Source organism: Cupressus sempervirens, chromosome 3 (genome assembly GCF_028749045.1).
Source record: "Cupressus sempervirens isolate cs-2001-9-10 chromosome 3, ASM2874904v1, whole genome shotgun sequence".
NCBI lineage: Eukaryota > Viridiplantae > Streptophyta > Pinopsida > Cupressales > Cupressaceae > Cupressus > Cupressus sempervirens.
This window is the reverse complement of record NC_143120.1, coordinates 352,659,641-352,685,123: the sequence shown is the minus strand read 5'-3', so window position 1 is coordinate 352,685,123 and position 25,483 is coordinate 352,659,641. Positions and strand designations below refer to the sequence as shown.

Below are 25,483 nucleotides of genomic sequence, written 5' to 3'. Positions count from 1 at the left end.
CATAATGCTTAATCTATCAATAACACCAATAGCCTCCCTGAATTTTACAAATTTATCAGAACCGAGAGACTTGGTGAAGATATCAACAGACTGCTCTAAGGTGGGAACATACAGCAACTGAATAGATTTGTCTTCAACCAGCTGACAAATGTAATGACAATGTGTTTCGACATGCTTGGTTCCTTCATGGAAGACCGGATTCTTTGCCAATTTGAGTACTCCCCGATTATCACAGAATATAGGAGTTGGTCCTGATTGAGGAACATGGATATTTACAAGCATCCACCGAAGCCAAACTGCCTCACAAGCTGCCTTAACTGCTCCCCGATACTCTGCTTCATTCAAAGACAGGGTCATTGCCTGTTGCTTCTTACTAGTCCATGTCACAGCAGCAGATCCTAAATTAAACACATATCTGGTGCTAGACTTACGATCATCAACAGAGCCCGCCCAATTTGAATCTGTGTAGCCACATAGTGTAGAATCAGACTTTTGAGTGTATAGAAGACCATAATCAAGAGTACCACTCACATAGTGTAGGACATGCTTTGCAGCTGTCCAATGATCAGTCTTGGGTGCTATCATAAAGCGGGAGACATAGCTTACAGCAAAACTAATGTCAGGTTTGGTGGCAGTAAGAAAAATGAGACTACCTGCTAGTTGTCTAAACAAGGATTCAACTACAACAGGTGAATCAGACTAAGTGGATAATTGGAGCCCAGGTTCAATAGGAGTGAGAGCAGGTTTGCAATCCTGCATTCTGAACCTATCCAAAAGACTTCTAGCATACTTGGATTGAGAAAGAAAGATACTGTGTTCAGTCTGCCAAACCTCAATTCCGAGTCAATAGAGCAAGAGTCCCATCTGTCATATCAAAAGTGCTGCACAAATCTTGTTTGATTTCCGCGATCAAATGTGTTGAACTTCCAATGATGATCAAATCATCGACATAAACAACGATAAACAAGACATCATCACCTACATGTTTGATATATAGGTTTGAATCCGATGGACGCCGATGAAAACCACGGTCGATTAAATATTTATCAATTTTCATGTACCAAGCTTGAGGAGCTTGTTTCAAACCATAGAGAGCTTTGACAAGTTTACAGACTTTGTGTTCTTGACCAGCAACCTTAAATCCAGAAGGTTGCGTCATGTACACCTCTTCCTGTAAGTCACCATTCAAAAAAGCACTCTTGACATCCATCTAATGAACTTTCCAACCGAACTGAGTTGTTAGAGCAAGAACAAGTCGTATAGTACTCATTTTAGCTGTGGGAGCAAAAGTCTCCTCATAGTCAATACCTTCCCTTTGTGAGAACCCTCGAGCAACAAGACGAGCCTTATACTTGTCTAAGGTGCCATCAACTTTATATTTGACGTTGTATACCCATTTGCAACTAATGGGCTTCTTCCCTGCAGGAAGATTAGAAAGAACGCAAGTTTGATTTTTCTGAATGCTTTGAAGTTCAGCTTCCATAGCTTGTTCCCATTCAGGAATACCTTTAGCCTTGGAATAAGTCTAGGGCTCATAAACACTATGAATGTTAGCCATAAGAACAAAGTTAACTGTTTGTTTGCACTTATTTCAAGAAACTCTGCCTTCGATGAGCTCATCATCCCTTAGATCACTAATAGTTTTAACCCACCATTTGGGTCGGAGAGTAGAAGAGCTGACCTCTGGAGGAGCTGGAAGAGGTTCAGGAGCAACAACGAGAGGAGGATCATTCTCAGGAGTCTCAACAAGATAACCATCAGGTGTCCCAGGGCAGGCATTATCTGTATAATTCTACCCATCAGATGGTGCTAAAGGAAGGGGAACACTGTGAAGCTGTTCCTCAGAACATTGCTCAAAAGAGGACAGAAACGGTCCTCGAGTTTCACCAAAAAAACATCACAACCAAAGATAAGATGATTAGTGTCGATATCTATCAATCTGTAGGCCTTATGGTTGTCAGTATACCCTGTCATCATGAGTCTCTGAGTCTTGGAATCTAATTTGGAACGTTTAGCATCAGGAATCCAAACATAGGCAAGAGAGCCAAAAATCTTTAGGTGGTTGATCTTGGGCTTACGACTAGACCACAATTCTTCGGGAGTTTTGTTCTCGACAGCCTAAGTAGGGGAACTATTTAGAAGGTAGACAGCAGTAAACATTGCTTCTGCCCAATACTTATTAGGAACACTCCTATGTTGTAACATAGAACGAGCCATCTCAATAATTGTACAATTGTGACGCTCAAAAATACTATTTTGCTGAGGAGTGTAAGGTGTGGTGAATTGGCACTTGATGCCATGTTCAGCCCAAAAACCGGAGAATGCATGAGAACAAAATTCCCCCCCATTATCTGTTCTAAGCGAAACGATACTGCAGCCAGACTTGTTTTCAACCAACAACTTAAAATTCTGAAATGTACTATGTGCATTTGATTTTTGTTTAAGAAAGTTCACCCACATTTTTCTACTAAAATCATCAACAATAAGAAAAAAATATTTGCAACCAATAACTGAAGATGTATTCATAGGACCACAAATATCAGCATGAAGTAATTGAAGTACCTGAGAGGCACCCCAAGAATCTCCATCTTTGAAGGGAGTCCGTTGTTGTTTGCAAACTTGATAGGCGTCAAATACTCCAAGATGTTGCGGCTGAATCGAAGGTAGTCCAGAAACAAGTGCCTCCTGAGATAGCTGAGAGAGAGACTAGATGTTGAGATGTCCATATCTTTGATGCCACAAAGTGCTGAGAGATAAATCACGAGCTGCCATAGCTATTTCAGGAGAATCACCAGTGTTAGTAAGCCGATATAGGCCATGATCCTCTAGACCAGTAGCAACAGTAAGACAAGTCTCTCAATCAATAACGGAGCATTTGTGGGCACTGAACACCACATCCAACTGAGGAGAATTTCTCATGATCTGACTCACAAAGAGAAGATTGAGTGCCATACCAAGAACGTGACACCCACTAGATTGTATCTAAACATTTCCTCTACCAATAATTTTGAACTACTCTCCTCCGCCAAACACAACTAAATCACTGTATGGATAGAAATCCGTAAACCAATCACACCGATGAGAGAAATGACGTGAAGCACCAGAGTCAATATACCAAGCAAAGTATCAGGCTGAATCGAAAGGGCTTTTAGCCATAAAAGCGTAGAACACTGACTCCTTTGTCTCAGAATGTTCGGCAACATTGGCCTGCCGATTGGACCCTCCCATACCAATCTGCTGATTGGACCCTCCCAACTTCTTCTGTTCAGAAGCGAGTCGCCGATGACAATCTTTCTTCATGTGGCCGTACTTACGGCAGTGATGACACTGAACACTCTTCTGCTGAAAACTGCCTGAGGATTGATGGGAACTACCCTATGAAAATGACCGAGCTGGCTGAAACTTAGCTGCAAAGGCTTGTTTTGACAAGGGTGAGGAAGCACGACTACCAAACTACTGCTTCCAGCGATCCTGCTATAGGAGTTTGGTGCACAACTCTGGGAATTTCAAATCAACATTAGTTGAGGTAATGTTGAGTCTCTATGAAATGCTCATACGATTTTGGCAAGCTTTTCACGGTAATAACTACCATATCTTCTTCCTCCATTGTCCAATTGATGGCTTTAAGCTAATCACGAATGTCCTTAATCTTCGTGAGATGTTCCTATAAGGACATACGTTCATTCGTCATAATGGAAAACAATTGATTCTTCAGAAAGAATGCTCGATTCTTGTCGAATGTTTCATGCAGCTCCTTTAAATATTTCCAGATGTTTGCAACCGACTTGCCAGAGGGAATCTGAGGTAGCTGATCATTTGTAACTTATCCTGATTTGTTGTAACGAAGGTCCCACCGGGCGTGCCAGTGGGGGTAGGACGAGTTTCTGTACCTAGAACAAGTGCATCAAAAACGACAATACTTGAAGATGGTTAACATGCGTTGCTTCCAAGGGTTGTAATTGGTGCCATTAAACCGTTGACTATTTTCCAGCATCAAGTTGGTCAAGGATGCCATTTGCACGAAGTTCGAGGTAATGTTTAGGGCCTAGGTTGACCCAAAAAAAATGAGTACCTAGAAGAATTAGAGTGACCCAGAAAAGAGCTCGAAAAACTTAGAAGGAATATGTTGTCAGTTTCTGGATCCACTAACTCGAAAATTGAGGCACCTAGAAAAATGGACAACCCAGTTGAGCTCTCGAAAAACCCACCAAGAATTTGCAATAAAAAAAATTCGGACCACAAAAATAAGGTTTCAGGCAAAACCCTAGTTGTCGGTTGGAAAGGTCGAATATGCAAAAAAAAAGGAATTTTGCAGACAAAGAACGACTGGTTTGTTTTCACAAAGAACTTCTTGTGAACTTAGACACGTGTTGGGTTGTGAAGAACTCCCAATGAGGCACAAACAGGTAAGCTCGGAGCAAAAAAAATCAGACAAACTCGTTTTTATAAAAAACGTCACCAAGAAATCGCGATTTCGTGGAGATCTTCTCTATGATCAAATCGCGTGGACTGGGCTTGATTTGTGGCCACGATTGGAAGCCTTTGAAGCTACGATTGTTCCCAGAAATATGAGATGCAGAAAATTGTGATTAGGAGAAAAAAACGTGCAGTAGAAGTCACAGTTAGGGCACGAATCCAAAACGCGAGTTGCAAAGAAAAATGACCATAATTGTCCACGCCAAATACCATTGAAAACGTGATTAGAAACCCTTGCCGGGTTGTTTGTGAAAGATCAAAAATAATTTTGAAAAATCATAACAAATAATTTTAATAGAAATTATAAATTTTCAAAAAAATTTGAAGTATTTGCTCTGATACCATAAAATAATCGAAAGATTATCTTGTATATTGAATAATCAATGAATGAATTACAATGAGCTTACAAGCTCATATATACAAAACGTATATACAAAAATTAGAAACTAATCTACATACGATAGATAGAGCATTATTAGAAATATTCTAATACACCGAAGTATCCATTACTTTGAAAGCATCATAGCAACGATTTGATCAAGTCTCTCCCTTAGCTTTCCTACTCTACTCTAGCTCTCTAATCTCACCTCCTAAACTAATGAATTACAAATGAGAAGGCCTTGGCTGTTACATCTCGATTTTTGGCAAATTTTAAATTGCTTATATAATCGTTGAGTTTTCATGTGAAGTTTGTTGACTATTAAAATTAGTAATGATCATGTGAAATGGTAACATGGTTAATCATTAGGATTTCATGTGAAGATGGCATGTTAGTTATTTGTTATGATGTTATTATATTGTTATCTTGAAATATTGAAAAGTTGGTTATTCATTCATGGGAAGTAGAATGGTAGTTAGCCTTAATGATGTTTTATAATTAATAACTTGTTATAGTAATTATGATTATTTTGAGGAATATGATATTATTGCAGAGAATTCCTTCTTGCAGGAGCACATCGAAGGGGGGAAGCATTGCCAAGAAAGGAATTGAGCAAGGGACACCACTTCACCTATGAGTCGACAGGTATGAATTCTAACCACCAAGGCTAAGAGGTAAAAATGCTAGGCAAGAAAGAGTATACTAAGGACTACCATGAGCTTTTGAGTCAATAAATATGCATTAATAAAGATCACTAAACATTTAACTAAAATATGTTACCTTATGAATTTGATGATCTCAGAGCTTCATGTGATATTGTCATGCCTTAGTACAATAATATCATATTATCTACATATGCTTGCATACATATGTATGTATGTGAATTATATGTCCACATAATATAAGACATACTCATTAAGTACGTTGTTAATATATCATGCATGTATATATATGTGTGTGTGTGTGTGTATACACGCACAAGTATAAGTATGTAGCGTATGCCATTATTATACTAAGGTAAATAGCATGGATTAATATTATACCTTGGCAATAGTTTTATCTTTCATCTTGAGTGGGTATATTTCTATAATGTTTTCCATCGGCCTTATATTATTTTGTTTGGGTGGCCACATTGAACTGATGGTCGTGTGCCTCGTAACTCCTTGTCACCCTTGCAATCTTGCTCATAACTGAGCATGCAACCGAGAAGGCTATGTTATGATACGAAAGCTCATTCTAATATAATATTCTTGCCTCTGGCACAACCCACCACCCTGTGCAGTGTTATTTCATTCTTTCGCTTCCAACATTGCTTCACATTCATCCCCACAAGTTATATGCAGCTTCTACAAGCGATTGAATTCGGCTTAATCAATATTGCAATAACCGATCGTGCATCCTTGCTTCCATAGCCTTCGGTGTTTGGACAACTGAGTATCAATCAAATCATTTAGGCCATGCAAGAATCAACCTCCATTTCAAGTCATGATATCCTCATTGCTAGCTTATGTTCATAATTTCAAATGATATATTGATTACAATCAATCATGATATGAATCGATGTTTTCTCTTTTTGGACACAAAGTGAGAATGATTTAGAACTATGGCATTCTTTCATTCAAGAAACTCCCTCCAAGATCATGAATACTTGAGTATAAACTTATATAGGGATATTTGAATATATATCTACCGAGATAAGAAATAGCACCTTGAGAATCAAAATAGTATTGTTTTCAAATTCAATTTTTCTTTATAATGCTAGTGCTAGAATGGTTGATGTATCAGTTGTGTGTAAATGCTTTAACATTCAGCTATCTTTTATGATGTCAACGCTAGAAAGGAAAATGTATTGTCTGTGCAATAAATGCTTTAGCATTCTGCTATCTTTTATTATGGCAAACACCAGAACGGCAGATGTATATCTTAAGGTCAAAGATTTTATGTAGACATTTTAAATTTGGGTACTTTACTTTATAATTATGCTTCGCATTTTCAGTTTGAGTATTATAGTTAGATGGAATGATTAGCTTCTCTAGGTTTGTATTAAGGCAGTCAACTCAGCTAATCATTTACTTGTTTATGTATAAATGGAAAGGAAAACGATATCCATGCATACGTAGCTATAACTATCTTTCATGTTACATTGAAAAGAAATGTTATTTTTAGATATTTCAAAGTATGAATTTTTAGCATGTTACATATGGTATTAGAGCGCCAACTTCAGCGTTGAACCTCGGGCTCATCACTATCCTAGCTAGAGGACTGAAAATGCAATGTTAATAGGAAAACAAGATGTATATCTGGACAACTCATTGAAAGAAACCTCACCACCCGTATTCTTTTACCTAATTAAAAACATGTCAAAGTAGGACTACTCCCTCTATTTCGTACCAAAGGATGATGAGACACTAGCCCAAGCTCTACTTTGGATTAAGAGAGAAAGAGTTAGATGGACTCCTGCCAAGGAGGCAATCTTTAGAACCAAACTCATTGAGGCATGGAATGCCAAGCAAACAAATCCACTCATGATTTACCATAAACCATGTTAAGGGCAAGATATGCCCAAGGATGGAAACTCATGGTTTACTGTAAACCATGTTAAGGGTAGGATATGCCCAAGGATGGAAACGAACATAATACCCAAGAATAGGGTGTCTAATATCCTTATAAGATCTATATGAGCTATTTTAATGTACCCTCAGAAGAGGAAATTTTGTAAATAAGATTGGTTGCACTTGCAAGAAGAGAAAATCTTCTATTTTGTAATAAAATAAATGGCATTTTACATTGTTTGAGCAAATAATTAAGCTTTCTTCTCCTTCATGAGTAAATGTATGAAAACATAATTTTGATAAAAAGAACCAATTGTATGTTTGAGGCAAACAAATATCATGGTAAACAACAGAAACAACGTACAAAATGAGATGTCCAGAAGGACCATTCCCTTGAATTTTGTTCCACAAACTTTTGTTCCCCAGATGTCTGCTCCACCAAATTGCACAGACCTGTTGGTCAAAGTTTTGCGAGAAAGCCAAACTAGAACGGAAAATATGGATAAAAGAATGAATGCCCTGGCAGCTCAAATTAGGCAAGGTCAAGATGACACCCACTCCTCTCCCCCTCAGATTGAGCAGGAGATATCTACTCATAGCGAAAATGAAACCAAACCTCCTAGAACACAGTCTGAAAAATAGAAGATACCGGAGATAGTCAACGATTTATCCACTAACATTAAAAAAATAAAGCCTTCTAGATTTTTTGAATTTGAATCCGGTGAAGCCGCAGAGGCTTGGTTAGTCGAGATGGAACAGAACTTCGAGATCAGAAGTTTCTCTGAAACAACAAAAGTAGTTTAGGGAATTTACCACCTCTCAAGGGAGACAACCACATGGTGGGGAAACACCAAACTATAACTAAATCTTAAGACTTCCGATGTCACCTGGGACAGGTTTGTCTCCATTTTTAAAAACAAATGGCTCCCCCAAACCTTTTATGACCAAAAGTTGTTGAGCTTTCAAAATGTTAAGTAGGGAGATATGATAGTACATGGCCATTGAGAGATGTAATAAAACACCAATTTCCTCTAGCATTTAGTTGTTTGACATTTTATCGAACACTTGGCAAGCAAGCTTTGATATCACTGTAATAATCTTGATCAATTTTTATTATGTATTGGTATAGATGTCTTTTGTTGCGATCATGTTCCCCCATGCCTCCAATACATTCCAAGGGGAATGCTAGTTTTAAATTCTTCTTACATCATTTGGAATTTGTCAATAATTTTGGGGGGTGTCAAGTTTGTGCAACTATTCTTGCACAGTATTAATATCATCTTCCTTCCATAGACCTTCAAATCCGTTCGATAAGAATGCATCCATAATATAAGATTTACCCTGCAGGCTGGCAAGATTACCGCTCTGATATCAATTTTAATGTTCATTTCTACATCTCTTATTTTTGCCTTAAAACACTATTTTAAACTCTAAAACGATAGTTACATTTATATTTATAAAAATAACTTATACCAAAATCATGAATATTATGATAATGTTGAAATAATTTTATTTTTTTTGATATTTTTCTTCAACTTCACAGCTATTTCCTTAAATGTTTGTCCTTGATAACTAGACGAGTTATGGGTCTTTGTCCAACAACTTGCTAGGAGAAGTTAAGGGCTTTTCTTCTTCCATCTCTTGATTTTTCCTTTTAGTGTTGTGTCCTCTGTCCGTAATTATTTACTTGCAAAGTCACTTCATATTTTCTTCCAATTGATGCCGCCTTCTCATGGAATGATCTTTCATATACGTCTTCTTTTTAAAAGTCACAACCTCTCTCACACCATCCCTGCTATAAAACATAATTTAATTTCAATTGATTAGTTTGCTAGCACAATGTTTTAGTATTTTATTTGGTGCCTCTTTTAATAGCCTGGTTACTGGAAATGGGCACCTGTATATGCTGTGATTGGTAGCAATTTGGTCAGGGCATGACGATAATATACATCAACTTGTTCAACCACAATTACAGAAATGCTCGTTTTGGTACATTATAATCTTTTTATGAGAAAATATTTTGTGTTGCAACACAACAACAAAAATTCTCACAGAAGGTTAATGTGCTGTAAAACAGCTGTTTAATTTTCATTGCTATATAGAAGCTTTTTTCCTGTCAAATTCAACACCAAGTTCATCTTAATATGTAAGACAAGTGTCAATAAGACAGTACCTCAACATGAGCTGCTGAGCTTACTTCACTGACATATCGTAATAGATTCAACTCCAGATCTGACTTGATTACACGGCACTCTGTCAGAATAGGATGCAAAATCTCAAGGTTTGTATTGAAGGTTTTGAGTCCCTGCAGAAAAAGAGTGAAACTACATATTAGTTACTTGTGGAGATACTGAAAGCAATATTTCTTACAGAATTTTCCATGATCTGTTATTGAATCTGAAATTTATGGACGTGTGTCAGTTTGATTAACCATGTAGTTAGCTACTCATAATTACTGCTCTACTGTAATTTAATAAGTGATCAGTGAATTTGGAGTGGAATATTGCAACAGAATATACAATTACAAAATGCAGATAATATATGACTGAGATTATTCTATATAGCTGAGGAAAGAAAGCAATGTTACAGCTAGCTATATGTTGCTTTGGGCAAACATTTATATAGTGTGTAACGTAGAAGTATAAACATATGGTGTAGACCCTCTGTGCTCTGCTCTACTTTACTCAACCATAATCTGCTATACAAGATGTTTTTATAGATGCACAAAGGATGAAAATGAAATGATAAGCATTCCTCCTATGAGATTGTCTTCCACAGGAGACACTTTCTCTTCCAGAAGTTACAGATAAATTGACACTCATTGTAAGATGTTATTGTAAGTTTGACCTTTTGTGGGTACATAAACTCATTGCAACTCCAATTTGTGGCCCCTCTATAGCCACTTTGTCATTACTCTACTCACCATTCTCCTGAATTGTGAATCTGAGCATAACTCCAGTTTATTGCACATTAGTAATCACAGTTCAATTAAACTTTAATTTATTTTGTTAAGCAGGCATATGAATGAAAATAGCCATCCAAATGCAGCCAGAGCCATCAGTGCACTTTAACATGCTTCCTCAACATTAAAGTGTGAGACACTCTACATTAATGGTGGCCTAATAATTGCAGGCTGCAAGTAACATAATTTTATATATCAGATTTATGTACAAATCAAATTGCAAGTAACTAGCCTAGCCATCTTACATAAATCTATTAATAAGGTACCTAAAGAAATCAATCTCAAGGTGTTTATTTAAGTTTTTAACTTACATCACAAACACAAATTCAACATAGACACCTAAGGTATCTTTTCTAGCTAATTATGTTATATATAAATAATCTAATCTATTGATTATATAATTATATATTTATATATAAATTTTTATTCTTAAGTAGTAATTCCCTTTTATAACCATGTTCAAGGGTAAAGAGAATTAAGATTGGAAAATGATAGGGATTGCCAAAAGATTCTAGTTAAGAAGAGGTTAGAAGAAGTGGGTTTCCTAAGGAACATTTAGAGAATTTGAGTGGGTATTTAGAAGTTTCTTATGGGGCAAACAAGGATGGAGAAAATGGCTCTTGAGCTGTTTGCACTCTTTCAAGCAATCAAGAGAGGTCACGGATTCTAAACATAATAGTGCCAAGAATGACTTTGATAGGTAAGTTGATTGTTCAGTCAATGAAAAATACCACGTTGGCATATCCTAATCCATCACAAAATTCTTAATGCATGTTCAATATATATAAAATCAAAGGACCTTTCCAAATGTTTGATGCAATTGGTGATCCTAGTGCTTTTATGCTTGTGGAATTGACAATGTGTGATGTCCCCATACCTAACAAAGATTCAATATATATAAATAATACTAAAATTATTATAATCACAAAATAATTATTAAAATATAAATAAATAATCAAGAGCGTCAAAATATACAAATAAAAAGTAATAAAATATAATATAATATAAACAGTTAATGTAAATCATTTTTTTAGGTAGTTACCATTAGAATTTTTAGTATCCAAGGTTCTTGCTATATGTAGCTCATTATTCTAGAACCTTAGTAAATGGTTATTTAGGCTTTATTTTAGTTATCTTAATCTGGTCTATTTTTAGACGTTGCCTTTATTTAGACAACTTTGTTTTTTAGTTCACACTTTTTATAGCACTAATAAACTCTTTTTATTTGTGTGAATTGTTAATACAATTCATTCCATTTTTTAAGTTTCATGGTATTAGAGCAGTGACCGATCTAGGTATGACTCCCTCATGGGAGAGCCCAAGGTTCTTGAAAAAATTAATTTGAGGGTTTTTAATAAAATAATTCCTTCAAAGAAGTATTTGTTGGGTTTAAAAATCTTCCCTTAAAAAATTCAGGAAGGTTATTATTTTACCTCAAAAATTAAGGGTTTGCTCATGTATGACTTGGTAAGGGTTTTCACAATTTGGGAGGGCTCTCTAGTTTCTAGAAAGGTTTTACAATTTTTTCCTAAAAAAAGATGTTTTGTATGTTTATTTGTGTCTCAGATTCAATGCCAGCTACCTATTTGATTTTGGTTGATTTTTCTCCTTAGAAATTGTTTCTGATTTCTATAGTTTGCTTATAGTTGACATGGGATTTTTTTTTGTCAATGATTCCTATTTTAGGGTTTTTACCATTATTTCCAAAAATAGATGCTTTCTAAACTTCAAAACATGGTGTCTTGCAATATGTTTTGAGTCATCCTTCTCATCTGCAAAAGTTTGGGGGGTTTGGCAAATTTTCCACAAAATTGTGTCAGGTGCTCTCAGTGTGTGTCTTTGTCTATAGGGAAGGACAATTTTGCTATCCAACATCAAGTTGGATGTTTTGTGATGATTTCTAATTAAAGGTTTTGTAGATTTTGGGATTGTTAAGAGGTAGACTCATCTCAATGACAAAGTTAATGATAGGCTCTTGTCTCTTGATGCAGACCATTCTGAAGAAGGGGACATCCTTCTTTGGCAAACTCTTGTCCGCTTGGTCCCCCCTTCGGACATATTAGGTTTAAAAGGCCTCGTAGGAACTCTACTCAGAAAAGGCCTTCCTCTTCTTCCAAAGGTCTTCAAAGACGGCTTGGGGTCCTTTCTCGCCCTATGATCTATCCTTCCATTCTAGATATTTCTTGACTTCTTGTAGCAGCTAGTTCGTTGTTTGTTGTTTCTTCTTGCTTTGGTAATTGCTCTCTCCTCGGGCACCATTTGGTGTTCTTCTTGTTGACTTGCCTTATGTTCTCTTGTTGGGACATTAATAAATTTAACTTACCTCCTTTTTTCTGGCTAGTCTTGGTCATTGACATTATGCAAATCTAGAGAGGGTCTCAACAGCAGCAGAATGTTATGAAGAATTAATGAACACAAGACATGTACAGTCTTATGCATGGTAGTAGATAGAATGACCACTATGAGAGGGTATTAGATTTTTAGTATCCTAGGTTCTTACTATATTTAGTTTGTAATTCTAGAACCTTAGTGAATGGTCATTTAGGCTTTATATTTAGTTATCTTAATCTGATTTATATTTAGATGTTGTCTTTAATTAGACAAAAAAAAATTAGTTCATGTTTTTTATAGCGTTTGAAAACTCTATTTATTTGTGTGATTCGCTAATACAATTCATTCCATTTTTAATGTTTCAAATACTAGCATAACAAATGGATATGAGCAATAATCATTTAAAGAACTACAAATGAATTCATCATTAATATTATCTTTAATAATATATTGGTTTTCCATATAATATGATATACTAAATGATAATGTATCAAATATTATCATTTATTATAATATAATATATACCCACGTATAATATAATATATATCAAACATAATATATATATATAAACTAAATATAATAAATAAATACATTATCTCTGATTATAGAGAGATCGACTTTCATAAAGTCAAATCAATGCAATGCTATTAATTAGCCAATAGGCTATATTGCATGGAATTTTCACCCCAAACATACGTAGTGGGAGTTGTATGGTTTTACTTGGTCGGTTTGTGGTTTCCTTCCGCTGAATGATTTTTCTTCTACAAGCATACAATCAAGCCATCACACTAAGGAATTACTGTCAACATCACAAATTCTACCACTTATCAGATATGCTTTGCGCAGGTAAATGACAAAGCATATCAATCCACTATATGCAGATCATTTTGGGTAGTGAAAAATTGATTTGCATTGAAAAGGATCAGTCAACAAAAAAATTGTAGTAAAAGCGAAGGAAATGAAATATTTTTTCTAAATCATATCAGATTGATATAGGTGATGAAATCTTGCTCAACTCAAAAGAATATGATATTTTTAGCTCTGCAGCTAATGCCTTATTAATAGACTAGTGCAGCCGAAGAGAGATAGGTATTGCTAATTATTCCGTTTAAATCTTTGCCCATAAACTATGCATACTACGAAGTAATTGGAAAATATTTGCTTGATATTAATAGAGACCAAGAGATCAATTTATACAAGAGGCTGAACAATGTTTCCTTAGGAAACAATCGTAAAGAATAGAAACATTCTATTCTAGAAACAGAAAACTAAATATTAGAAACATTCTAATATTTACACAAGATTACAATAGATAACCATTAGATACTAAATAGAGATAATGGAAACTATGTATTATCGTAATACCCTACCTTAATGGTTAATCTATCTAGAGCACGAAGCTGTCAAAAAGCATAAAAGGCAGATTTTGTCTACTCAAGGGGCTTCGCACTTTTTGTTGTGGGTTGCAAACCAGATTGCTTAGATAGGGCAGCTAAGCACTTTCAACATTCAACCTTCATGTGCCCACACTTGTGGCAATAGTTGCATTGAACGTTCTTTTTCTAGAAGCCTTCTGAATCTGAAGCAAAGGATGTCTGCTAAGAAGACTGCTGATGGTACTTTGGATAATGCTCCAAAACTTTGTAGATGAGCATAATGCTCCAAAACAAACTGCAAAAGCCATGATTTTTATGAGAAAATCAAAAAAACCAAACACGATTTTTTTTTGGGGTGAAAAATCAATCAAAACCCAACATGATTTTTGCGGTGAAAAAAAAATTAAAACCAAACAGGATTTTTGAGGTGAAAAAACAATCATAACCTGACAATACAAAGCTTCATTTTTTAGGAAAGATGGTAAAACCCAACAAATAATTCTTGAGGAAAAAATTACAAACCCACAAAGGAATCCCACACAACTTCACGAATTACAAAAATATGGAAAATTTATAGAAACCCATTAAAAAAAAAAATTTAGGAAATAAATATGAAAACCCATCAAAAAAAAAATTTAGGAAAAAAAATATGAAAACCCGCCAGAATTTTGAAGGGAGGCAAAACACAAGACTTTGCATGGTAAAGCAGCACATGAAAACAACATGCAAGTATATGCAACCCTCAAAAAGTACGAACCCATAAAATTTAAAGGGTGACCTAGAAAAAATCTCGAAAAATCCAGGAAGAATATGTTGTCGATTTTTGGATCGGCTAGCGCAAAAATCAAGGTACCCAAAAAAAATAGAAGATAACCCAATTGAGATCTCAAAATATCCACCAAAAATCTATTAAAAACATTTTGATCGGTACAAAAAAATTAGGGTTTTGAACAAAAAAGGCCCTGCTGCCAAAAAACCACAAACAATGGCGGAAATGTGCAGAAAAAATAGACAGATATGGACAAAAATGGGTTGCAAAACCGAATCAAAAGTCGGCGAATTCAAATGTCTTGGAAAGAAAACCTTAGTTGAATTATAGAGAGAGTTGGACGCAAACATGCATGTAAATAATTTCAAAAATAAAAGGCAAATAACTTTAACCAAGAAATTATAATGAGTATTGGCTCTAATACCATATTACAAAGTAATTGAAAAATATTTGCTTTCTTATTAACAATGATCAAGAGGTCAATTTATACAAGAGGCTAAACAATGTTTTCATAGGACACAATTGTAAAGAATAGAGACATTCTATTCTAGAAACGGAAAACTAAATATTAGAAACATTCTAATATTTACAGATAATTACAATAGATAATCATTAGATACTAAACAAAGATTATAGAAATTATCTATTATCGTAATAATGCAATCCTTGTATTTTGATGCCTATCATGGGATTAAGAGAAATATTTAACACCTAAAGTACTACGGTTGGACTCACATTCATAAACTTCTACTTTCTCTGTGATACTTCTTTCCCATCATATTAATTGTTTAGTCTATAGTTTTCCTTTATCATCAGATTAATGGCCACTAAGACGACACAGACTGAATCTATACTAAACAAGGTGAGGGTTGTTAGACTCTGTGTCTATGTCTATTATGATAAAATAATGAATGTGTTATTAAAATGAGATCATAAATGATCCATAGATACAAGTATACACAAGAATATTTCTATAATGACCAAAGAGAGAGAAATAGAAACATTCTAAAGAGAGAAAGAGAAAGTTTCCATATTGAATAGAGAGAGGATATGGAAACATAAGAAAAGTGACCATTAGAAATAGACATAAATCTATGGAAGAGACAAAAATAGATAGATTTAAATCTAAAATTGTCCCTTAATGGTCAATCTACCTTCAAAACAACAAAAAATATTGCAATGGAATTTGCTTTGTATGTTCTGCAATATTGCTCTGTGGTAGAATTGATTGTGTTAGGACGAGTGTCAGTACCCAGAACAACCGCCTCAAGGTGACAGTAATCGAAGATTGTCATCATTCTTTGCTTCCAAGTCTTCTAGTTCTTTTTGTTGAATTGCTAGCTGCCTTCCAAGAGAATATTGGTGAGAGATGCCATAAAACATTTTTGATGCAAAAAATATGAATATTTGAAAAGGCACAAACTTGAGGTAGATTGACAAAAGACCCAAAAAAATGAAAGGACACCCAGAAGAGAGCTTGAAAAACCCAGACAAAATCTGAAATTAGATTCTAAATCTGCTCACTAAAAAATTGAGGCACAGAAAACTGTGCACCCAGAAAAATAGAGACCGACCCAATTGAGATCTAGAGAAACCTAGTTCAAATTTACAATCTAGATAAAATTTTCGCTTGATCTGAAGAGTAGAAACCCTACTTGAAAGTGTAGGAACCAGAGGCGGCCGTGAAAGCTCAACATTTGCAAGCCCAAAAACACCAAAAAAGCCAGTTGTCTTTATGAGGAAGTTGGTCACCTAGGCAAGGGAAAGGCAAATGACACACAAGTTGTAGGAGAAAAGCTAGCCAAAGAAAAAAATATAAAGAAATCCTAGAGTCCAAAATTTCATTAAGAAACTAAAGATTTTCGAAACCTATTTTGAAAAATAAATTAGAAAATTCCAATATTTTCTTTCAAAAAAGTAGCTCTGATACCATATTATGGTAAAATAATGAATGTGTTATTAAACAGAAATCATAAATGATCTATATATACAAGATAGTAAAATAATGAACGTGTTATTAAATAGAGATCCTAAATGATCTATATATACAAGTATACACAAGGATGTTTCTATAATGAACAAAGAGAGAGAAATAGAAACATTTTGAAGAGAGAGAAAGTTTCCATATTGAACAAAGAGAATATGGAAACATAAGAAGAAGAGTGACCATTAGAAACAGAAGTAAATCTATAGAAGAGAGAGAAACAAAAACTAGAGCGATTAAACTCTAATACTGTCTCGGATAATGTTCCTTTTTAGTCAATGTTTTCCCCCATTTTGCAGCAAATGGTTTAGATCAACCTGGTATAGTCACTTGTATGACTAGTAAACATAGATTTAGTGCAGAAAAATGATATTTACTAAGTGATGAAGCCTAAAATTTCCAGTCTCCATTTTTTTATCTTGAAGAGTAAGCAAATATGATAAGTTGGTGTTGTTGATGCCTAGAGGGAAAGATTGCAAAATCTCAATAGAAGTTATCATCTTCTATATTCAAGTGGGAGTATGAGGCCATGGAGGTAGCAAATTTTCAAAGCCATGTACTTAATCATTTTTGACTCTGCGCCTATAACAGATGCAAATTATAGTCATCATAAAAGGTTCAACAATGTGTATGACCTCTGAGTTAATGTTGGATTGTATTAGGGAGTGTATGAATTTCAATTATCATTTTGAAGTGCCTAAGTGAAGAAGGTGTCAGCAGTTTGCAAACTTTGGTGTGGCTGTTTGTGCTCATAAATTTGGTCTTGATTTTGAAAATTCTTTCAAAGTATCATATTTACACAGATGTTTTCCAAGCCTTGAATTGTACAAGTTGCAGGTCTATTGTTAATCATATGAAAGATACATCAGAAAGAAATCGGTGAACATCTCCAGGCGTCTAGTGTCCACGCTAGTGTGAGTAAATAAGAATTAATTCTAAGAGATCCAAAGGATTTCTAGTTAGATATCAGGAGCAAGAGACATTTGAAACTAATATTTATTATTGTGGAGCAACAAAGACTTGGAACGATTTGCTTAGGAAAATAATTCTAAATCAGTCCTCCTTGTTTAATTCTAACTTTCCTATATTTGTTTGCAGGAAGCGTAAACGTTGTATAGAGCACTAGGGGTGGATGGAGTATGTTGACAAAGATCATGTATTGGCCTCTGAAGTTGCGCTATTCTCGTGGAGCCCTTTCATTTAGAATTATGGTGCATACCAGAGGCGAAGATCATGCACGTCTGGAGTGTGGAGTCTGCAAGCACATTCTAGAGGGCAAAATATACTTAATGGATGGAATGATAGATTCCAGCGTCAAGTGCATCTAAGGAGAGCGTTGATATTCGAAGAGATCTGGAGATATACAGTGGAAGAGAAGAGCAATATAGATGTGCTCCTGGCAAATATGGGTGTTCTCATCACTTACGTGATACATCGCATAAGCTTAGCACAGGGTTTTATTATATATATAAAATCATATTAAGGAAGTTTTATATCCTTAATTCCTTCACAATATCAGGTAGTTTTAGGGATTAGGTGCCCGAGTGGTTGTGTTCTTTCACTCGCACCTTTTCATAGTTTTTCATAGTCTATAAATGTATGGTCAATTCATTCTAAAAAACAAGAGACACATTCATATATTCTTATAAGTTTCACATATCCCATGCTCTATGATATATTTTATTCTTCAATAGGTGAAGGAATGAATTCTTGAACAAAGCTCGTGGATTTGAGTCATTGAGTGCATTTTGTGCGATCCAGATACATTCACAATAGATGGATCATCTGTAAGGAATGTCTTTATCATGATTTTATTTCTAGCATTGTTATTTATTTTATATTTCAGAGTTTTAAATTATTATTGTGTCCTTTGTAAATGTTTTTTATTAATTTCTATAAATATTTTAATATTCGGATAAGTGGACTGGGTCATTATTGCATCTTAAATTTCATAAACATAAATATTGTGAAATATTTTATTGTTTCCATATTTATGTCTAATCTGTCTCCATAGGAGTTAAAGTGCATCTTAGACTAGTTTAAAATTGCATTTATATAATCGATCCGTCGTATCTGAATTGTTAAAATTGTTTATAGTTAAAATATATTAAACTTTATAAAGTTGTACGTCTCAACTAATAATATTGACTCTGATTGCCCATTTAATTAAGCACTGGTCTTTTATTCTTGATTCATAATCCATATGCTGGTAACTGTTCATTTTTTGCATTTAAAGAAATAATATATTCATTTGTTGCAATCATCAATAATAATCACTTTTTAAAAGCATTCATATAATTATTTACTTTTATTCTTAATTTGTAATTTGCAATCTTAAAGCTTTCTATAATTCTTTCCATTTTGAAAGCTTTCATCACATTCACGTTCTAATTTATTTGCTATAAGCATCTTGGATTTAAGGTTGTTGTCCACAATCAGGTACACCCACCTCGGTTTTGCAGAGCTGGAAGTGCAGGGGATTGGGATCGCATCGATCAATCCCGTCAAGCTGGCCTTAACCAGTTGGATATCCCAGCATTGAGCAGGCAAGGCTCGTAGGATTCCAATCTACGGTTTTCGGAACCAACAGATTGGCAACTCTGTTGGGGAGAGTTGCAAAGCAAACCCTAAGAGTTTTTTATTGTAGACTAGTAAGAGTTAGATTCTATTTAATTTGTTGAAACATTTTGATCTATTTGAAAATCTGAATTGATAAGTTTTTTTTAACACTGCATTTAATTTCCTTAAAGATTTCAATCTCTTAGAATTATTTTATAAATCTTAAATTGCTTTATAAAGGTTTGATCTTGTAGGAGCATTGTACGTTTTTCTTTAAGCTTTTTCTGCAGATTCGATATTTGGTGGGGTATACTTTGTTAGAAGCAAGAACTTAGATTCTTGAAGATTATTCATTTCCTCCATTTGGAGGTGGCGACTCTATTGTATTTTGATTGGTACTTTAACAAAAGAAGTGCCTGAATCATTAGTGACTGTTGAGGGAGTAGACTCAGAAAGAAATTGTAGATGGTCTTTCAAATGTATCAATCATTTGAAAGAAAGCCTTTTGTTCCAGATGGCATCAAGCCATTAGATTTCAGCAATTTTGATTATGAATCTTTCAAATGTATCGATCATTTGAAAGAAAGCCTTTTGTTCTAGATGGCATCAGGCCATTAGATTTCAGCAATTTTGATGATGAACCTAGCAAGTTATCTCCAAAGCTTTCTCAACTGGTACCAAAGTTCCATGGAGAATGGGATGAATCAGCAATTTGACATTTGGATGCATTCTATACATTTATAGAAGATTATGAGATTTGTGCGGAAGATCAGGTAATGAAATTGTTTGCCAGGACTTTGAAGGACAATGCAAGATAGGCATATGAATCACTACCCACACAATGCATCTCATCCTAGAAACAATTTGAAAAATGGTTCCTATCTGAATTTGATGAGGCAAACCATGAAGAAGAGATGTGTTATGAACAATATGAAGATCAGAATTGCAGCATGGAAAAGGATCTTGATGTGTCTCCACTTAATGCCTTTTTGAATATGGAAAGATATGAAGGCGAGACTTCAGCACATTTTTTTTTTAGGGTGATTGACACTTATCATTAGATTTCATCAAACCTCAAACCTCCTTACAAGGAATTTCTGAACAAAATTGTTAGGTTGAGAATATCTCCAAAGGACCCTGATGTGAAACTTCTTCTTCAGATATGGGATCAAGCTATTAAAAGATGAAGCAAAAGATACTAAACTAATACAAGAACATAATGACGTTTCAGATTCAAATGTAGAAGAAATTGAAGAAGTCGATCATGATGAGACTGATAAGGAATTAGATTTTAAGGAAAATGGAAATGATGAGGAGGATTCTCTCAATGTGGATGAGATTTAGACCTTGTTGGATATGGAATATCAAAAGTATGTTGAAAAGGGTCGTCAAATTTTTCTTCCTGTACAAAGAAAATCAAATTAATGAGATAATAGATATGTCATATGAAACATTCAATGAACAAGAACAGTCATTCATCTTATCAAGTCCATATTACTCTCATGAGGAGGAAACCAACAAACTAGAAGAAGCATATAGTTCTCAAAAGGATGACATGTTTGTTGAAGATGAGTATTGTGGTCCAAGTATAGAAAGAGATTTATTTGGATACAATTTTAAAGAGTCTTCAGATCCCATATACGATGGACTAGCAGAAGAGAATGAAGAATATAGCTCTTATACATTTCTAGATTTTGAAGACAGTATGAACATACATGAAAAGGAAGAAAAGGCATCCAAGGACTTCAACATCATCTCAGATTTTTTATGCAATGAAACAATAGAGAATCCGGACATAATGTTTTGTGAAAGTGAAGTAAGACAGCATGAGAAAATGTCGGATGAAGGTCCATTGTTTGAAAAAGATATTTTAGGCAAACAAATATCTTAGCATTATGATGAAAATAATAAAGATATCATGCCTAATGATAATGTTGAAGTCGATAAGATGTGTGGTATATATTCACAAGGCAAGAAACCTTTTAGTTCATCCTATGAGCCAAAATCATATCAGATATATGAGGATGATATGAGATCAAACAAGTACAAAGAGGAGAAAAATCAGCATTTGGAGTATAAAGATCAAGAAAACTATATGCTAGAAGGAATCAAAGCAGAGATTGATCTAGACATTGATATAACAAATCAACTACATATGAACCTTCCAGTCGGCAAAGATCACAATACACTTAATACTTCTCAATAGCAAATCAAAAGTCAAATACCAAGGATTGCATTCATGAAGCAGAAATAGTGAGTATTATTCATAAAAGTGATGCATGTGATACAAGTAAGAAGTATGAGCGGCGTACCGAGGTAAGTATCCCTAAAGAATCTGTGATAATATTTGTTAATAATATGCTTAAAGAATTGCTTTCAAGTTTTCATCATCCTTCTTTTAAAGATTTAATTTCTTTTTATACTAATCAAATGAGTGATGCGAGAGGTCAGATATTTGGATTAATTGATAATGAAATTTATTTCTTTTCTATAAATCTTGTTGATAAGGCAAATTCTAATTATAAACAAATGATGAAAGAAAAGTACATGTCATATGATGCTTGTTTGTTATTTACTGACAAATCAGATTTTATTAAGCAAGAGCAATGGTGCATTTAATTCAGCAGGGTTCAAAGTGTTGCATGATCAAAATCGAGAGTTTGACAGAGGGAAGAGACAGTTTATTCTTGGGAGGCCATGGCACCACCTAATTTCATGGTCATCATGCTAAGCATGAATGCTTGGTCTTCTCCTCCAGAGATAGCTGAGATACTCATTATGCCCACAAGGGGCATATGTCCTCAACAAGAGCCATTGATGGAGCCTAAAATTTCCAGTCTCCATTTTTTATCTTGAAGAGTAAGCAAATATGATAAGTTGGTGTTGTTGATGCCTAGAGGGAAAGATTGCAAAATCTCAATAGAAGTTATCATCTTTTATATTCAAGTGGAAGTATGAGGTCATGGAGGTAGCAAATTTTCAAAGCCATGTACTTAATCATTTTTGACTCTGCGCCTATAACAGATGCAGATTATAGTCATCATATCAGGGTCAGCAATGTGTATGACCTCTGAGTTAATTTTGGATTGCATTAGGGGGTGTATGAATTTCAATTATCATTTTGAAGTGCCTAAGTGAAGAAGGTGTCAGCAGTTTGCAAACTTTGCTGTGGCTGTTTGTGCTCATAAATTTGGTCTTGATTTGGAAAATTCTTTCAAAGTATCATATTTACACAGATGTTTTCCAAGCCTTGAATTGTACAGGTTGCAGGTCTATTGTTAATCATATGAAAGATACATCAGAAAGAAATCATTGAACATCTCTAGGAGTCTAGTGTCCACACTAGCATGAGTAAATAAGAATTAATTCTAAGAGATTCGAAGGATTTCCAGTTGGATATCAGGAGCAAGAGACATTTGAAACTAATATTTATTATTGTGGAGCAACAAAGACTTGGAACGATTTGCTTAGGAAAGGAATTCTAAATCAGTCCTCCTTGTTTATTTCTGACTTTCCTATCTTTGTTTGCAGGAAGCATAAATGCTGTATAGAGCGCCAGGGGTGGATGGAGTATGTTGACGAAGATCATGCATTGGCATCTGAAGTTGCGCTATTCCTGTGGAGCCCTTTCATTTAGAATTATGGCACATAGTAGAGGCGAAGATCATGTAGGTCTAGAACGTGGAGTCTGCAAGCACATTCTGGAGGGCAGAGAATACGTAAGGGATGGCATGATAGAATCCAACGTCGGGTGCATCTGAGGAGAGCGTTGATATTCGAAGAGATCTGGAGATATATAGTGGAAGAGAAGAGCAATATAGATGTGCTCTTGGCAAATACGGGTGTTCTCATCACTTACGTGATACATCGCATAAACTTAGCGCAAGGTTTTATTATATATATAAAATCATATTAAGGAAGTTTTATATCCTTAATTCCTTCACATTATCGGGTAGTTTTAGGGATTAGGTGCCCCAATGGTTGTGTTCTTTCACTCGCACCTTTTCCTAGTTTTTCATAGTCTATAAATGTATGGTCAATTCATTCTAAAAAACAAGAGACACATTCATATATTCTTATAAGTTTTACATATACCATGCTCTATGATATATTTTATTCTTCAATAGGTGAAAGAATGAATTCTTGAACAAAGCCCGTGGATTTGAGTCATTGAGTGGATTTTGTGCGATCCGGATACATTCGCAATAGATGGATCATTTGTAAGGAATGTCTTTATTGTGATTTTATTTTCGGCATTGTTATTCATTTTATATTTCAAAGTTTTAAATTATTATTAAGTTGTGTCCTTTGTAAATGTTCTTTGTTAATTTCTATAAATATTTTAATATTTGGATAAGTGGACTGGGTCATTATTGCATTTTAAATTTGATAAACGTAAATATTGTGAAATATTTTATTGTTTCCGTATTTATGTCTAATTTGTCTCCACAAGAGTTAAAGTGCATCTTAGACTAGTTTAAAATTGCATTTATATAATCAATCCATTGCATCTGAATTGTTAAAATTGTTTATAGTTAAAATATATTAAACTTTATAAAGTTGTACGTCTCAACTAATAATATTGACTTTGATTGCCCATTTAATTAAGCACTGGTCTTTTATTCTTGATTCATAATCCATATGCTGGCAACTGTTCATTTTTTTCATTTAAAGAAATAATATATTCATTTGTTGCAATCATCTGTAATAATCACTTTTTAAAAACATTCATACAATTATTTACTTTTATTCTTAAATCGTACTTTGCAATCTTAAAGCTTTCTATAATTCTTGCCATTTTGAAAGCTTTCATCGCATTCGCATTCTAATTTATCTATTATAAGCATCTTAGATTTAAGGTTGTTATCCAGGATTAGGTACACCCGCCTCGGTTTTGCAAAGCCGAAAGCACAGGGGATTTGGGTCGCATCAATCAATCCTGTCAAGTTGGCCTTAACCAGTTGGATATCCCAGCATCGAGCAGGCAAGGCTCGTAGGATTCCAATCTGCAGTTTTGGGAACCAACACTGAGGACTTGTGTTTAATCTATATAATTTAAGAAATTATTTGTTTGAATCCATAAAAAATTGTTACTTCTAAGTTTTAATCTTGCTTACAATATGCTGATTTTGAATCTTGATCTGTCATGTTCAAGTAAACAATTAAATACACCAACTTATAATTTAGCAAAAATGTATGAATGCCAAGTAGCATTGAAGTTTGGAACCCAGTTGTTTCTGTCATTGAATATGTCTGGGACAACCTTTATATGATTTGAAAGGGGAGTATATTTTTGAACTTGTATCCTTGACTTTTGACATTGATTTTAAAGTATCGCCTGCTTCTATATCTTGTTCTTTCTCTTTCATGTGATGAAGTATGCAGTCTAGATGTTTTGGGTACACTGATTCTGAAGTTTTGTCCAATTTATTGAAGGCATTTTGCACTTAATAGTGTTAAGTAGTCTCAAAACTTAATATGCATGTTTCTTGTAGAGGAAGGACCCTTTGTATTGTCAAGCTATAGAAATCTCCATACTAGTTTGTTCAATACCAAAAACAGAGCAAAATTATCTTTCAAAAGTTCAAAAGGCTATCAATTAGAGAGTGTTAAGCATCAAACACAGACCTTTGTGGTATACAGGTTTGGCTTGACATGTTTCTCAGAAGAGGAGTCCCTTTTGATTGGTTTGAATCAAGTTTTATTTCAAATTAGAGTCAAGGTTGTCATTGTGGCAAAGAGCCATATATTGTAGATATTGTAGCTAGAATAAATATTTAATGATAACACTAACCGAAAAATTCTAGATGCAAAAGGATAGAATTGGTGCTGGTAAACCAGTTTAAGTTGCTGGAGGAACTTTCATTTTGATGGATTTCTGCAGTCATTTGTTGAAAAGACTTCAAATGAGGAAGAAAACCGAAATCTCTTGACAATACCACTCCTACAGATTCAAGAGATGAGAACATATTGAAGGGGAGATAACTGAGTTAAACAATATAGAACTTCAAAAGAATAGATCCTTCAAAATGAAGGAATTATGGTGTCTGAAGCCTTGAATTGCCCTATTTCAGATTTGAAAGTGAGGGATGTGC

The 25,483-nt window shown here is 34.6% G+C and overlaps 1 protein-coding gene across 3 annotated transcripts in view; it reads right to left on the bottom strand.

Moving 5' to 3' along the window:
- LOC149566436 (Metallopeptidase M24 family protein) overlaps window positions 1–25,483 on the bottom strand; it is a 153,123-nt gene that overhangs the window by 90,785 nt on the left and 36,855 nt on the right. For all 3 annotated transcript variants that reach the window (XM_089819789.1, XM_089819791.1, XM_089819790.1), the window contains one exon: window positions 9,581–9,712. In XM_089819789.1, the coding sequence (XP_089675915.1) occupies window positions 9,581–9,712 (132 nt within the window). The remainder of the gene's footprint in view (window positions 1–9,580; window positions 9,713–25,483) is intronic.